The sequence below is a fragment of the Pleuronectes platessa genome, chromosome 12, assembly GCF_947347685.1.
Source record: "Pleuronectes platessa chromosome 12, fPlePla1.1, whole genome shotgun sequence".
In the NCBI taxonomy this organism is placed as follows: Eukaryota; Metazoa; Chordata; class Actinopteri; order Pleuronectiformes; family Pleuronectidae; genus Pleuronectes; species Pleuronectes platessa.
In genome coordinates this window covers 14419262-14436831 of record NC_070637.1, presented here as the reverse complement: position 1 = coordinate 14436831, position 17570 = coordinate 14419262, and the positions used below count along the sequence as shown (strand labels likewise).

General features: G+C 40.6%; 2 protein-coding genes across 3 annotated transcripts; one reads left to right on the top strand and one right to left on the bottom strand.

Annotated features, from left to right (window-relative positions):
- The first annotated feature begins 2 nt into the window (after positions 1-2).
- Positions 3-4920, top strand: spef1 (sperm flagellar 1). 2 transcript variants are annotated; one of them, XM_053435975.1, is made up of 7 exons: positions 3-166; positions 344-455; positions 1526-1673; positions 1871-1919; positions 2913-2988; positions 3088-3193; positions 3593-4920. In XM_053435975.1, exons 1-7 carry the CDS (start codon positions 58-60, stop codon positions 3704-3706), a joined length of 714 nt encoding a protein of 237 aa, XP_053291950.1. In that variant the 5' UTR covers positions 3-57; the 3' UTR covers positions 3707-4920. The 2 variants fall into 2 exon arrangements, with proteins under 2 accessions (XP_053291950.1, XP_053291948.1); XM_053435973.1 differs by having other exon boundaries at positions 1526-1682.
- A 3497-nt stretch (positions 4921-8417) lies between these two features.
- erlin1 (ER lipid raft associated 1) lies at positions 8418-15286 on the bottom strand. The gene is made up of 12 exons (XM_053435957.1): positions 15130-15286; positions 14021-14149; positions 13689-13770; positions 13055-13101; positions 12910-12971; positions 12686-12811; positions 12467-12540; positions 12131-12189; positions 11887-11978; positions 11645-11734; positions 11442-11521; positions 8418-10753 (listed from the first exon to the last, which is right to left on the bottom strand). Exons 2-12 carry the CDS (start codon positions 14131-14133, stop codon positions 10595-10597), a joined length of 984 nt encoding a protein of 327 aa, XP_053291932.1. The 5' UTR covers positions 14134-14149; positions 15130-15286; the 3' UTR covers positions 8418-10594.
- Positions 15287-17570: the final 2284 nt, after the last annotated feature.

The window sequence follows — 17570 nt, the reverse complement described above, 5'->3', positions numbered from 1 at the left end:
GCAGCTCGGAGGACAACAGGTCGCATCTTTACAAACAAACAGGAAAACTGAGGAAAAATGAGTCGCGAGCTGAGCGAAGAGGAGCTGCTGGGCTTGTACGCGTGGATAGACCGGATACCGCTGGCCCGGCCGAAGAGACACATCACACGGGACTTCAGCGACGGAGGTAAAGAGGTCGCTCAGCTAGGAGCTCGCAGTAATGGGTCACGATCCATCTCCAGCTGCTCTCTACAAAAATTCTTCTTGTTTCTTCTTTAACCTGTGACCTGCCTCTCTTCCTCCTCCTCCTCCTCCTCTTCTTCTTCCCTTTCCTCCTTCTCCTCCTCCGCTTCCTCTTCTGCAGTGATGGCTGCGGAGATTGTGAAATATTTCTTCCCAAAGCTCGTTGACCTTCACAACTATATTCCTGCAAACTCCACACCACAGAAGCTCAGCAACTGGAGCCTCCTCAACAGGCAAGACACGTCTCCTTTGTCTATCCGAACCGCCTGTGGTGCTTGTGAATGGGAATAATCATAAACTTCATTTATACGGCACTTATCAATAATCAGGTTTAAAAAGTGCATCACAGCCATGAAGACAGAGAAGACATGGGGTGCGATTACACATTTAAACGAGTTAATGCAAAAGACAGTGGCTAAACTAAAGCTCTTAAGCAAACTAACAAATCCAGTGAAGACATTTTTTTATAAAAATGCACTTTGAAAAGAGGACACCTAGACAGTCTGTCTGATCAACAAAGTGAAGTATGGTTTCACAGCGGTGGAGCCCGAACAGTGAACACTACCTCCCACCTGCCCTGTCTGGGTACTGAGGAAAACTGCAGATCAAGGATTCTGAACAGAGCTTTAAGGGATGAGATTTGCTAAGCGAGGCAGTGCAAGGCCATCAAAACCATAGGGTAACCAGTGTATTGAGGAGAGAACGGTTGTGATGTGGTCATATTTTGTGATTTGCCCAAGTATGAGGTGTTTGGGTGAACACGGCTGGACAGAGTCAGGCTAATGGATGAAGAATCAGTAAAACATGCCTGAGATTATACCCCACAGGCCTAAATACTCTGTGAATGGAGACGTTATAATAGCAGAGCATTGTTTATGCATTAAAGAAACACAAATATAGTACTTAGAAGCCCTATCTCACAATGTTTAAAAAAGTGATTAAATAAAAAAAAACTTGATCTGTCCCCTGATTTGTATTGTACCAAAAGTCAATAGTTTTTATAGAGCCCTTGTTTCATCCTTCTACCAAGATCCATGGAAATCTGTTGAGTTCTTTTGCATAATCCTGTTGATCATCAAACAGTTGGAACGGGCTGAAACCATAACCTCTTTGATATTTTTGGGGTAAAAAGTGAAACTGCACCCTGTACTGACGTGGGACTTCACTGTAAACATGCTGTCCCCATACGGTGTTTATCGTCACTCTTCATCATCAGTTAAATCACATCCGATCTCTTGTTCCTATTGTAGCCTTTTAAATCACGACCATCTGTGTTTGATTTAATTGTTTCTTCTGTGGACAGGAAGGTGTTTTCCAAGCTGAACTTTCATTTGCCTGAAGACACAGTGAATAGGATTGCACTGAGCACTGCGGGAGCGATAGAGCCGGTGCTGAGCGCCCTGAGGGAGAAGATAGACAAGAAACTGGAGCAGACTGCAGACAACATACTGGTTTGTACTGTATGTTTATGCACATTCCCTCAGAGACATACATACTATGAGTCACTCTTTGTTTGTTTGTCTGAATGCTAATACCCAAATATGAATTACTCTGGTCCTCCTCCTTCCATGTGAGTCACAAGGCATCCCTCAGTGTGTGTGAGCAAAGTACAACCACATTTTTAACCAATTTTTTATTTTGAATTCAGGATTTGGAATATTTTGACCCCAGGAAACATCACGAGAGACTTCCTGCAGGTAGAGTGGCTTTTGTGTTTGTGCTTTTACACCAAACATTTGTTTGTTTTTAATCCAAAAACCAGTATCTTGAAAGTATTCAGATTAACTGATATATGAAAATCACTGAAAAAATATGATGACTGTGTTTTGACCTTGCGCATGATATATCCATTTGTGGAGCGTATTAGCTGACACAGACAGTCTGTTATCCTGATTGAAGCTGCAGACTCCGAATTTTGCCTTTATTTTTAGCACAGGGAGGGAAGTGGGTTTAAATTTAGACAGTTTAAAACAGTGCCGTATCTGCTGGTCATCTGACAAACACAAAATCAGCATATTCCAGAAACACTGACGTGATTTCTTTTTGTGTCACAGAAGTAATATTCTTCCATGATGCTCTCTGCTTCCCGTCTTCCCCTGTCTGTCCTGATATGTCCGAGGCCGGTGCCCTGCCAACCACTCTCAGTAAATGGTTGTCTGTCCCAGAGATAACAGTGACCACACACAGACACAAACATACCTTTAACAACATCAGAGAGGGCTGATTAGAGAATGCCACGACCTTTAGGGAGTGAGTCTGTGACGGGCACTTCTTCCGTTTCCCACACCTAATCTGTCCCTGAAACCACCCTGTAGAGCTGACCCCAGGCCAGCGCCTCCTCCCTCTGCTCTTTCCTCTTCCGCTCAATCCACCTCATCCACTATCAGCTGCAAGGCTCAGGTCCTCATATCAGCTCCATCGCCAGATGGCCTTTATCGCTGGTCCGAGCTCAGCACTGCTCAACCGAAAAGCCTCCTTATTTTTCTCTTTCTGTATCTTATCATTTCACATTCCCGGGCCTCCACTTTTCTTGTGGTCATAATCACATATCTGCCTCCTATCCTCCTCCCTTCAGCCTAGTTGTGTCCATAAGACTTATTGGACGAACCCCTGCAGGTTTCCAGTGACTGATGAGTTTTCAGTCATATTATATTCTGAGAAATGATACGCTCTGGTTTTGCTGTGTTTAGAAATTTGTCAGACTGAAGCGGCTCAGCTGAGAGGAGAGGAGATGAAAAAAGATGATAGGAGAAGAACAAGGAACGGGTATGACAACAAGTTGCTTTTTAATTTGAATTAAATTAACCTATAGCTGTGTTTATGTTCAATAGTAATGATATGTATTGCTTTTCTTTTCTTTTTAAGTAACCCGCAGCCCACAGCACAGTTTGACACAGACATGGACCCAAGGTTCAGAATAATCCTGCAGGAAAAAGAGCAAACTGTCACTGCTTTGCAGGAGACTGTGGAGGTACACACAAACACACACACACACACACACACACACACAAACGGGAATCTTACGGCTGACTAGTCGGACAGCTGCAAACAAAATCATTTCCCTTTTATGATGTTCAGTGGGGGAGCAGTTTTGTCACACAGATGTGAGTGTGTGTGTGTGTGTGTGTGTGTGTGTGTGTGAGCAATGTGTGCCATACACTGTGTCATCAGTGGTCAATGAGTCAGCTTCTGCTCAGCGGATATAACATTCCTTTTTTATTTTTTCATCCGTGGCCACTTCTGTACGTCCAGGAAAAGGCAAATAATGACACCACTTTGCGACACCTCAAGTTTACATCAGTGAAATTGGTCACTTTTAGAAACCTGCTCTGGCTTTACCACATCCTATTGCATGTGTGTGTGTTTGTAGATCTTGCAGATGAAAATGAGCAGGTTGGAGCATCTGGTTCACTTGAAGGACATGCGTATTGAAGAACTAACACGGCATCTGGAGACGTACAAAGCCAACGGCAATCCACGCTGACGAATCCACACACTGCAGAATTTGTAATAATAACTTGTAGACATAATCTTGTAACACAAACTCTTCTATTGTTAAAGGTAAACGAGTAGATTATGGTAACCGATATAGTCTTATTGTAACTGACCGCTTACTTGTTAGTTTATGCAGTTTGTTTGTGATGATGTATTATCTGTGTTGGGTTTATTTTGTTATTCTTATTCTCCCATGTATGTATTAATTTGGCGACTCACCCCTCATAATTGCCTGTAGCTTTCGCGGAGGGGACAGATATTATCGCAGGATAAATCACTTGCTCCCGGATAATTAGAGACTTCCTGTTTGAGCTTGATAAAACACCTGCTGCACATCAGCGTCTCGACGATTAACCTGTCAAACATCTCATGTTTTAAAAGCTTTGTTCAATATTTATTCATGTATTTAATATCCATGATATAGGAATTGTAGTTATTGGCTTTGATGTTTAGATATTTTTAATAGTTGTATTTTATTATTATTAAATGATTATCATGTACTTCATGTTAGTATTGAATATGAATTTACATTTTGTATATGTCGTCCTAGTTTCATGGTGTTTCTACGGTGCCATGTTTGAATTGTGTCATTAAGAGAGAGGCGGTGGATTAGTGGCAGAAACTTGGACTATGGGCAGAAAAGGTCTCTGGTTCGTCTCCACGGAGAAACAACAAAAAGTCGAACATGGATTGATCTGTCCAAAAATCCAAGGGGATTCTCCCTACCCTGTCTAGTGCCCCTGAGCAAGGCACCTTCAACATCTGCTCCCCGGGCGCCGTACATGGTCGCTCACTGCTCTGTGTGTCCTGCACCAGATGGGTCAAAAGCAGAGATTAAATTTCCCTACCTGAGATGAGTGTGCCTGTGCATGTCTGTGCATGTGTTTGGGACTAATAAATGCATCTAATCTAATGTTAATCTTAAGAGCCGTGAAGCATCAGTCTGGGACTCTCTGCGTCTTGCTTTGCCAGCCAGGGGCTGTTACACCTATTATTGAAACGTGTTGAAATGCATCGGATTAGTGTTTTCTTTTTTTAATAAAATTTTTCTCTAAAATAGAAGTATTTCCATAGACCTGCATCTGTAGCTGAGTCCCTGTGTTAAACAGGTTTGTTGAATCTGAATGATGTTCTGCTGTAAATGTTTGATTATCCTGTTTATGAAGCATCTTAATAAGTTGTTGCCTCTGTGTGAGCAGCATGTAGAATGTGTTTTTAACGGTGTATTGCATCGATCTACAGTCTTCTTTGAGTTCTGTGCCTTCACACAGCCCATGACGTCTGACTGCCAAGCGCTCAATAAATCAACGAACCAGTGCGGCTTCCCAGCCTGTCTTTTTAAATACGAGGTGTGTTTTAAAGAAGCAGAGCAGAGAAATTATGCCGAAGATTAACTAACCAAATAATATTCAAAGTTAGGTTTATACGCCGACTCACTTCCTTCAGAGTCTAAAATTACTTCAGTCATTTTCCACAAAGCTCTTGTTCCGGTTGAAGTGTAAAAACTGTTTAGAGATTAAAAAAAAATAGTAATTAATGATTTTATTTCCCACTAAGCATTGGCTTTAAGCTGAGAGATAACAAAAGATAGACAAACACAGATCACAGTCTGTGTCGGTTGTGCCGGTTACTCAGTATTTTCAACTTAAGACCCATGAGTGTGTGTCGGTCAGTGGTTGTCAGTCCCTGAGATGTCTTCTGATCTTGCTCCCTCTGTTGCTGTAGAACAACAGGAGACAGGCGACCTGCTGGGCTGCATCAGGAGCAGCTGATCTCCTGCTGCTGCTGTGACCGGTATATCGATCACCCTCATATGACCGAAACAATCTCTATGAACGGGCTCAAATTCTTACCAAAATTCGCAGAAAATTAGAAAGGGGTGAAAATTTACTTTTCATTTAATTTCATAAATTTTTGGGGTTCAGTGTCTTGCCAAGAACACTTTGATACCCTTGGGGAAGAGTGGCGATTGAACCCCCAACCTTCATGTTGGAGAACAACCACTCTACCCCCTACGCCAAACTGCCTTTATACCAACTTTAAGGATTGGATGACCTTCTCATTCACATAAGAAACTAAGCACAGTAAGAAGATGGACAAATTATTGTGTGTGTTTCTGTGTCATTCTATACTGCTTTAAATACACATTTCAGAGAAAATCATTGTATTTCATACTTTGCTACATATATTTGACAGCCTTACTTAAAAGTTGCTTTTATATTTTTGGATTTTAGATACTGGATGATTTAACATGCTTTAAAAACCTATTGTTAGAGAATAACCCAGTAGTTTCCAACCTTGGCTTCTGACACCTTACAAGAATCACATTGTGGGACACATTTAATTTAATATAATTATGAAAATTCATGCAAAACCTTATATTCGGTGATCAAATAAATTGCATATTGTTCCCATCTACTAGCACAAGGCTAGCACTCATTAATCAATACAAACCTCCGGCCTCCTGAACTTTTAATTTGAAGCCGAGCTGTCTCTCTGTCCCCCTTTGAATGTCCTCGTTTAAATCTGTTTTTTGATGATACGCTTATGACAGATAAGAAGCCATTACGTAGCAAATGCATGTGACTACTTCACGGTTTCTAAATGTCTCCTTTCTTGTCCGTCCATACTTCAACGCAGCCCCGGAGTTTTCAATCTTAAACTGTGGCCACTAGCTTCCAGTTGTCTCAGCTACAGTAATGTGTTTTAAAACCCAACCATAGTAGTGTTGATGTATCCTTTAGGTAACCCTGATTACATCATCATCTATCTGAATAACAACAATGTCCAGAATATTCAGGTGAGGGCAGCGGCATTAGCACTTTTCGCTAAAAGCTCAGGAATCTCATTTATACTTTCTTTTTTTCTTTGTGTGTGGCACCTCTCTTTGATCCTGAGATGTTTCTACTGTTTTTATTTCACTTTCCTGTCCGATGCGTTCTACATCAACATGCTGACTTGCTCGCTGTGAATTTTCCTGCTGTATTCTCACATGGGCTCAACCAAACATTTTACCCAGGGCTTGACAAGGAAAAGTTCCATTCAGATCAACTGACTCAGACTTTTGCGATCTCCCGTACAGCCCCTTTGGAAAATTTCAGGAAAATGTCCAAAGTACAGTTCATGTCAGAAAGCAGCTTAATACCGGGTCGTCAGCATTTTTTTTTTTATTTGGCACTGGAAAACTCTGGGGTAGCGTGGATGGCAGACGTAAATATGATATGAGCAGTGATGCTTTGGAAAAAACTAAACAGTAGTTTTGTGGATTTAGCCTCAGGGTAACCTTAATGACATCATCGGGGTTATTTGCCCTGAAGGAAGCCCTGTTCAGACCCCTTAGAAGAATTCATGTTATTACAGGCTGAGCCGTTACTCATGATGAGTAAACTGACCTGTATTTGTAAAGTTGAGGGTTTGGATTGATAATAGGTGATCGCCGCAGAAACCTTGAAGGAGGTCCGGCAGATCTTTGATAAACAGCAGCGGTGAAGCTTTTTGTGCACAAGAATCACACACTCACACAGAGAATCGGAATGTGAGAGAAAACTGAGCAGCTATTGATGCTGGCGCGGTCTGCTGCTGATGAATCATATTCAGAATCATGGAGTAGCTCTGGGACTGGATTTACTGTGATTCAGGGACAGAAAGGAAGGAAAGAGAAACGCTGGCTCAACCAGACCTGACCTTGACCTGACTTCCTCAGGCGGGAGGGTGAGGGGATTAAACTCGCTGACTTTGTAACCCAGACACGAAATCGGACCTCCCGTTTAAATAAGCGCCACTAGACATCCACATAAACTCTCCAGTTATATAAACAATATGAGGAAATGCTCAAAAAACCTGCTTTATGATCACATTTGTCACAAATACTGAGATGTGGGAAAAGTTGGATCCAGGGTCTGACTCAAACTAAACAGCCTCCCTCTGAGAGCAAAGACTAATGGTTTGTGCTGTGAAGAGAGCGACCTCCACAAAGACTGAGGGTTTACAAAAGGAAGCTATCCCTCATCTGGTCATTCAGGCAGCAGTGGTCACATGCTTGCTCACACTTCCTGGAAAGCCTCTAGTGAACAGCTGACAGGCCTCGCTGAGGGCAGGACTTGAGGGTTTAGAGTCAGTCCCTTGGGGTGGGGGGGTGATTGTACAATCTTAAGACAAATGCATACGTACGAAATGTTTACAACTCGTGCAGTGAGTTAGAACAACAGGTACCGTGTGACAGACTGTGTATATGTTTAATTCAGCGTTCACTGCGTCATCGTCATGCTGCCAACACATGACCATGGCATGGTTTCTCGTCTTTAGAAAAAAAGAGAATAAATAAAAAAGGTAATTCAGTTCGAGATGCTGAGTTTTTTGAAGTGATGATCAGAATCAATTGGAAATCCCCACTAAACCTGTGAAAGCCTTCTTCTTGAGAATTGTTTGTACGTGTCACTTTTACGAGCTCATCCCCTCAAGCCATCTTTTCGTGGCCTTATATTTCTCAAAATATAGTTTTTCATGTTATTTACCCATCATTCGATCTTCATTCTTTCATTTAGCTTTTCTCTCTTCTTTGTCTTTCAACCACCACAAAAAATCGGCTCTAGAGCAGCTGAATCAGAGCATTCAATATTGACATGGTGTTAGATCTCCTCCTGTCTGCTTCCATGTGTACTACACCAGGTCGACACAGAGAGACACAGGGGGAGAAGAGATACCAAAATAGGTTTTATTGTAGAACATTGTCAAAACTTGAAAACATTTTGTCATAGAAACCTTTTTAAAACAAAGAGACAATGTTTAAATTTCACAGATTGTACAAAATATTGACCAAAAAAAAGGAAATCATCTTTTAAGTAAAATTCAGCCCCTTCTGTTGTAGCTTTATTTGAGCCCACCATTGAAGCAAATGCAGTATGCAGCCTTTAACTTCCAAACCGGAACTAAACGTCTTAGGGTTAGGGTTAGGGTTAGGGTGGAGCCTCTTGGTTTATAATCATCACTGAATCCTTCAGTCTTGGGTAAACCATTGTCATTTAAGGCTTGAATTCTGAATAGTGTAAGTATTTCCATGTTTCTGATCCACAGAGCTGAAGAACATCCAAAAACTGATAAATACAACAAAAACTAGCACCAATTTGCATCTGGTTTAAGTCCAAGCAATATCAACATTCACTGTAATACAACCACGCTTGTGTTTGTGTCTCACCGAGTGTAATACTATTAGAATTAGGAGTTGCATGTTGCTTGTGTCACAATTAAAATAATTTTAATTCAATATTAAGCAAAGATTGGACAATTTTGTTATACATCAAATCTCGAGTTACACAAAAATGTAAACAGTGGCAGGGGGCTTTTTTTGTGTTATTTCAATGTCAGACACCTTCTGAAAACAGATGTTGAGCAAAACGGGGACATGTTATAAAACTGTCATTTAAATAATTGCAGGAGACAGATTTTAAATTTAGTTTAAGGGTTTTTATGACAAAAAAAAATCATAGCATAACACTACATTTAAGCTTTTTTCTTTTTTGTTTTACAAAACTGTCTTTTGCCGGGTTTAAGCTTCAAGCAGCCGTTTTATTCAAATAAAAGTCCAGTTTCCTGAGAATGTGCATTGAGCCACCTCACAATAATCTGTAAATAACCTGTAAGAACTGAGTTAGCAGACAAACGCAGGCACTACCAATCATGTAAATAAAGCCCAACAAATTTCCCACATGCATGCCCCCCCACCCTCATTGTCCAAACCAGACGGAGGAAAGAAAGATTTACAGACTTCTTGACAAGGAAGACATATCACGACTTCTTCCAGTGTTAACGTCTCTTTAGAATTCAACTCAACCATTCATGCGGTCCCACATTAATTAGCTTTGAACCATGGATCATCTTGAAATAATTTTTTTCAAAGAAAATCTGATTTGATTTCAGCAGCAGCTTAAGAGTTGTTTTTTTCTCTCAGTTGGCTTCACAGTAAATGCTTTAATACAGCTTCTCTGTAGCGGCTGCCCTCTCAACAATAAACTCCTACAAGGCAACCAATCTGACATCACTGTATACAAATACATGCTGACCGCCCCGCCACTTTAAAGACTTGAGTATCAATAGAACAACATCTACTTTCTACTTAACGCAGGCTCAAGTGAAGATTTAACAAAGGCAGGCCACTTGGTTATAGAACAACATCATAAAACTAAGTCTGTGCGGTATACGCAAATTGAGTTGAGCTTCATGTAGTGAACGCTGCTGTGTCCACCACTTTATTAATGCTTGTACTCCTGTATTAACCCTTCACCACCATATTAAAGTCATTCACATGGGGTGTGATTAAAACAGCCCTCACACTGACCCATGTTAAGAGACTAGCGATTTAGTGCAAGAGATGATCGAATCCCCTATCAGATTCCAGTTAAGCTAAAGTAGAAATTAATTTCAATAAAATAAAGCATGTTCATTAGCATCAAAAATCACTCCTCTTGCATACAAACAAATGAACAAACAAAATGAATGCAGATCCAAAAGCAAAGTTCAGCACGGCACTGATTGCAAGCATATGTAATTAGGGCGACTTGCTGTCGCCTTCCCAGTCATAAGCATTTATTATGCTTTTGATTTTTAACTATGGCATCGTTCTCATTCCTAAAACGCATCTCTTCTATAAGAGCGGGAGCTGAAGAAAATATTTTCCCTTTTTAACTTGCCTTTTCTGCCTCATACCTCATATTTCCCCCCACTTTCTTTGCCATTTAGATTTAAGACTGAAGTGTGTAGATCACCAAACTAGCTGCAAACCTATCCCACCCGTCAACTTCAGTTTAGTGCTCTCCATCCCACAGACAAGACAAAGTCCTCATCAGGTTCTCCTCTCCTGTGCCGTAGCAGGGCTGTGGAGTCACTGCCCTTCTGCTCTCCTGTCTGCTTCAGTGGACTTAGGTGAACTGTTGGCTCCTTCTACAAACATGTTCGGGATGTCCTGGCCAAAGTAGATCTTACTGTTAGCTGCTATGGCTTGGAACTTCATCAGCTCCAGGTACTCCGGGGTTAACTTCATCTGTAAAGATTTGAGAGAAACAAAAGAGCACGTGAGGATCAGGGCTGTTGGAGCAAATATTGGGAGGCGAATACAATTAGAATGCTCCCATTACATTTTAAATGTGTATTTTCATTTATGTTATGAATGTGCTGGCTCAGCAGTTACGGCTTGGCCAATATGTGTGTGAAAACAGAAAACCCTGGCCGTGTTGGGTGCATGGGCAGCGTCACGGCTACATCGCTGATCTGATCTCTGGCTTGCACAAGTGTTGTCCACACAGAGAGCATGCTTACTGTGGCACTGCTGCAGCCAACCCTGTCTTTCTACATTGAGTTTAACAGGGGGGTTTTGTTTAGCATTGTTTCAAGATAGAGATAAAGACACCCACATAGAAAGGAGTGATAAAGATGGCGCTCACTCAAACTCTTGTGAAAGGTGTTCTGCTGCTGTTATGATGTTCAACTGATCATTTACAGACTATTCTCTGTTAACCGCTTGCAGAGAAAATAGACAAGATCCTGAATCTCTCGAGGTGCTGTATACACGGTAGATAGTAAAAGCTAAATTTCATTAAATGTTTCATAAACTATTTCAAATATTAACAATTATAAGTAATGACATTTGAGAGAAACATTGACAAACCTACCGCAGATTAAAAGTTATTTTATTTGTGTGTGTGAAAATGTCAACACCATTTTTTGTTTACCATGTTTGCTTCAGCGAACTTGGCAGCAGTGTAATACTCGGCGTCAGCTTTGCCCTTCTCCCTGGCCAGGAAGGCAGCATCTGAGACAAAGAGAGTGTGTTGAATGAGACAGACACATGACAAACAAGCACACCAGAGGACAGCGCATACACAAATACACAAAAACCATGTCACAGAAGGAAACTGATATCACTCAGGCTAACCCTCTATTTCAGAGATCCTCTTCTCCGTCTCTTTCTCCATTATTTTCTGCTGGAAGTGGATCTCTGCTACTAGAGCCACTTTCTGAGCCTCTGTGGAAGAGAGAAAACAGTGAGCTTTCAGAGCTTTTTACAGAAGGTAGAGTTCAATAGTGAGGTTATACAGACGAGTGCTTGAAAAAAGGAAACTCATGAAATGCAAATGAAAAATATAAAGCTGAATTAGAGCAAGAAACCATATTTACCAATAATTGCCTTCTTCCTTTCAGTCTCTGCTTCCTTTTCCACCACTTTCTGTGTCTGGGCTGTTACCATCAGACGAGTCTTTTCTGCTTCCCTGCACACACACACACACAACAAAAATATACAAATAAATTCTTGCATATGTTTTCCTTTCTGTGTGGTCTCAATTGAACTGAGTGGGCGGGTAACAGGGAATTTGAAACGTGCTCCAAGACCGTGCCAGTGAGCAAAGATTAACACACTCACATGAGTTCAAAGTTCCTTCTGATCGACTCAGGGATCTTTGGCTTGGTAACCCGGACCGCCTTCATCAGGGTATTGAAACAGTGCAGAGGAGAAGAGAGAAAAACAAGATGGGCCTTTGCTCACAACCTAAAAGCCACATTATTGATGACTGCTTCTCAGGCTTGGTAAGAGTTTTGTTAGTTGGGATGCAGTTTCCTTATAGTCAACGTTGACCACAGCATGCAGTAGTATTATTGAAAAGTAGACCTTAGAATCGGTAAGCTGCAACAGTTTACAGTAATTAAACAGTATTTGAATCCTGTTTGATACATTGAGTAAAATATAGTGTTTAAATACCTGTATTGTGAGTCCAGGTGCCATCGCATTGAGATCTTTCTGCAAAGCAGTCTTCAGATTTTCATCTATAATGTCTGCAAGACAAAACAACAGCAACTGCTGTTTGAATACACAACATCCTGTGCATCACAGTTCAGGAATTTCAGTAATAAGCATGCAGCACAAGCTGTTTTCTTTATAATGGATTTTAATGAAACCCCTTGTTGATAGTTCACTCACCAAACAGCTCTATGTAGACCTCCTGTAGTGTGTGAACGCTGCAGAACTGGTTGAGTTCATGATGAATCTTGTTGAAAATTAGAGTTTTGTCATAATCGGCGGTGTAGTTCCTCACAGTGTCCACCACTGCACAGACATGAACACAAGTAACACTTAGCAGTTAGCGGGAGCTAATGAATCAACCAGATGAGGAACTTTTGCAATGAGGGAAGACCATTATGTACCTGCTGAAGGGATCAGCATGTTAACTACTTCTATTCTGTCGAAATAGATCATCACACCACCACTGTGAAGAAAGAAAAGTATCTGTTAGTTACATCGTCCACCTGAAAAGACTGGTCTTTATTTTGATGTTAAGCTCAGTCTTGCCTGGTTCCACAAGGCACATTCTTGATCTCATCAGTTTGGAGAGTAGTCTGAAAGAAAGAATTTGCAATTATTCTCCGACTACAAATATCCACATATGAACAAGTATCTGCTTTGTGTTTAAAGTTTGTAAAAGTATGTACGTCAAGATAAAAGATGAGAATGTTTCAGTTGGGGAGTCTGTGATACAAACATCATGAACTTCATATTTACAAAATACAGAAGGTTCTCTCTTGATTTTGGATGTAGTAGTTTGACCAAATATCTGCCATTTACTTAATTCCTTAAATTAACCAATCTCAATGATAACTGAGCCCTGACCTTGACATAGAGTTGAAAGTTCAGGAAATGTTAGATGGACGGGCCGTTTAGATTATTATATTAAACTTTACTATTTATGTTCAATATAAAACACACAAAAAGGTCTTGGCTATAACAAAATGCTCTCTCCACATTTATGGAATATTGCTTTTGCAAAACATGGTTTGCAATAACACCACCGAAGCCATGGTTGTATGCCAAACGTGTGCATGTGGTAGCTGACTTAATTTTTTATTTCCATGTCCTGCTCAGTATGGTTGACTCCAAGATTAGCTCTGCTCACAGAGCAAGTTTTATTCCTGAAAGGTGAGTTTACCTGCACTGATCTGTAGGTGGTAATGAACGGCAGCATGATGTGATACCCAGGACCATTGGGGGAAGTCAACAACGCCCCGCCCCTGAAACAAATGCAAACAAATTATTTGGTCTGACTTCTCAACACGGAACTGTCTGATGCATTATTTAAAGAAAGTGGAAAAAGGAAACGGACAGGAAGGTGTAACAGTAGTTTAACAGGGTGTGGTTATGTTTCTAAATAACAACATGTTAACTACAATACAGGAAGTTCCAAATACAAATACCAATCTGCCATTCACATTCACATATGGGTTGTTTCTGTCTCCATCACAGGTTTCAGTGTTGAGATACCTGTAGTACACAGCGAGGTGTCCTTCCTCTATCTTGTGAATGGAGGAGTGCAGCAGGATGGCCATCAGTCCTGTTATTGCTGCAAACACTGCCCCTACATGCGGCATAGTCATTCTCACTGGCGCTCACCTGTAAGCAGAGAAAGAAGGATAAACATCCTGTATTTACACAACATAATGTTCTCAGGGCAGCGAACTCAAAGCCAGCTAACAGCTTATTGCATGCACATAGCTTTAACTAATTCAGGGTTAGGGTTAGAGGGGTGATTACAACTTGTGTGAGGTAGGATTAATGGTCAGCCTTGACACCTTGTGGAACCATGCTGAGTACACTGAGTAGAAACTTAACAGAAAGGTGTTTTAAAAGGCATGTACACTGAACACTGTTTAACTAACTTTTTAAAAGGAATGAACGTGCAGGCACATATCTTACAAAAAGGACAGACACAATGATAAACAAAACATTTTACAACTCTAAAGTAGATCAGTTAACTGTCACTGTGTTTACACACTACTTGAGCTATTGTATTATATTGCAATCATTATTCATCATTGCTTAGCCCTAATACAGTATATATGAGAACATATAGTGATTAAACTGATGTGTACAGGTGCACTCAGGTCAAAATAACTCATCATTCACAGTGGAAAGCCAAAACATTAAAAGTGCGTCAGCAGCGACTTCGTCATTTAACCGTGACGCGACTGTGTTGACATAGTTAATAACAAGTGTGCGAGTTGAGTCACTCATTTGTAATCAGCTCCCATTAGAAAAGCCACTTCCCACACAGCCTGACCATTAAACAAGCTAACGCTAACAGTGCTAGCTCACAGGCTGACTTGTGAGGAAACAACCAGCGATGCATTCCCTCATTTAGCAACACAAGCAACATGTTAGCACCACGGCCATAACGTGACATCGTCTACGAAGCCTCGTTATAACTGCATTTAAAAAATAAAGCCTCGCACACCGCTCGCTCTTAGGGTGACGCTAACCTAGCTAGCCTCTCAGCTAGCGCCCCAGATCGGGTGGGTCCGTTTCTCTTAGCGTCATGCTACGATTAGCTCTCTAACTTGCCTGCTGGCGTACGTGCAGGCAGATTGACTCACCTCACGCTGCGCTGGAAAACAAGAATCGATATGTGATCTGTGGAATAAAGAGTCCGGCTTCTGATCAACGGAACCAAATGACCACAGTGATCGAACAGCCTCCCTCTCCGGTCCTATCATTCACCTCCCCCGCCCCCAACAGGTCCCACTCTCGTTTTACTATTACATGATGCCGCCTTCACGGCCGCTGGGACATATTACCACTATTATCTATTCCAAACATTTAGCTTTAGAAAATTCCAATAAATTAAATTACTTTATTTAATTCCGGCATCAAATGCATCAGCCCATTGTTTTTGAATGTGTGTAAGCAGAGTGTAGTGGTATTGTATAATCTGTATACATGTAGTATATGTAGAGGGTGATGTCATGTAAATAAGATAGGAGGATAATATATGGAGGACCATACATGACATAAGTAAAAATAAATAAATAAATGTATAAATAAATACAGAAATAAATAAATAAATAAATAAATAAAAAAGGAAATAAATAAATAAATACAGAAATAAATAAATAAATATGTTAATACCAAAAGAAATGTCAAAATAAATGTCTTAAATATATTTGCACATTTATTTATTCCCTGATACATTTCCTTTTCATTTGCAGTGTCCTTATGCTAATGAGAAAGGCGGGCCTAACCGCAGTCTCATGCAGGATTGGTCACAAGAGTGTAATGATCCAGCCCTACGTCTGCCTCTCAATGCTGACTGGTGTCCAGTAGCTGTTTGCAGCGTTGAGCCAGTTCACACTTAAAATGAACTAGTTCAAGTTCAGAGGGTTAGTTAAGGTTATTTTTTATTGGGATGATTTAGCTGTCAGTAGTCCTGACTGTGAGCGTCACGTCTCGTGTTGTACTGAGCACAATGAGCGAGCCGAGAGGAGAAGGAGGAAACAGAAACTCCAGCTCGTTACAAACCACCTGCGGCTTCTGCTCTGATCATGAAGCCGCTGATCTCTGATCAGATGTGACCAGAGAAACTCTGTGTTTCCACTGTTCTACAAAGTCACTGAGCGGCTGTTTCACGGTGAAAAGCTCAAGTCTCAGTCACTGCCCGTGTCTCTGAGCGAGTGTGTGACGGAGCGGGCTGTGTGTGTGTGTAGCTCAGTTGACCAATCCTGAGGTTAGGCCCGCCTTTCTCATTAGCATAAGGACACTGAAATGTGGAAATAAATAAATGTGGAAATAAATAAAAGTTGGAATAAAAGTGGAAATAAATAAATAAATGTGGAAATAAGTTTAACACATTGATTTATTTAATTCTGCATTTATTTCCACATTTATTTATTTATTTCCACATTTATTCCAACTTTTATTTTTCGATTTCAGTGTCCTTATGCTAATGAGAAAGGCGGGCCCAACCTCAGTCTCGAGCAGGATTGGTCAACTGAGCTACACACACACAGCCCCTGCGCTGCTCCACACACTCGCTCAGAGACACGGGCAGTGACTGAGACTTGAGCTCTTCACCGTGAAGCAGCCGGTCAGTGACTTTGTAGAACAGTGGAAACACAGAGTTTCTCTGGTCACATCTGCTCAGAGATCAGCTGCTTCATGATCAGAGCAGAAGCTGCAGGTGGTTTGTACCGAGCTGGAGTTTCTGTTTCCTTCTCCTCTCGGCTCGCTCCTTGTGCTCAGTACAACACGAGACGTGACGCTCACAGTCAGGACTACTGACAGCTAAATCATCCCAATAAAAAATAACCTTAACTAACCCTCTGAACTTGAACTAGTTAATTTTAAGTGTGAACTGGCTCAACGCTGCAAACAGCTACTGGACACCAGCATTGAGAGGCAGACGTAGGGCTGGATCATTACACTCCTGTGACCAATCCTGCATGAGACTGCGGTTAGGCCCGCCTTTCTCATTAGCATAAGGACACTGCAAATGAAAAGGAAATGTATCAGGGAATAAATAAATGTGCAAATATATTTAAGACATTTATTTTGACATTTCTCTTGGTATTAACATAGTTATTTATTTATTTCTGTATTTATTTATTTATTTCCATTTTTATTTATTCATTTATTTATTTATTTCTGTTTTTATTTATACATTTATTTATTTATTTATTTTTACTTAAGTCATGTATGGTCCTCCATAGATAATATACAGTAAACATAAAAGTGTGAACATAAAAGTATTAAGTGTGTTGTAAATGAAATATGAATTTTTAGAGCATAGACAGAGTAATGTAGAAGCAGTGCCTAATAACAATAGGGATAATATAAGAGAAATATATGAGAATGGCAGTAAGTAGTAATATTAAGAGTAAAATGATAATAATGAACCTGGGGATTAAATGTGAAAATAATATGAGAGGAGTCAAATAAAAAATAAAAAATTAACCTGTTGGTGAAACTATTATGTTTAAAATAAGATTAATTTAACTCGTGAATTAACAATTTTAAATAATACTGGTGGCAGTTACATTAA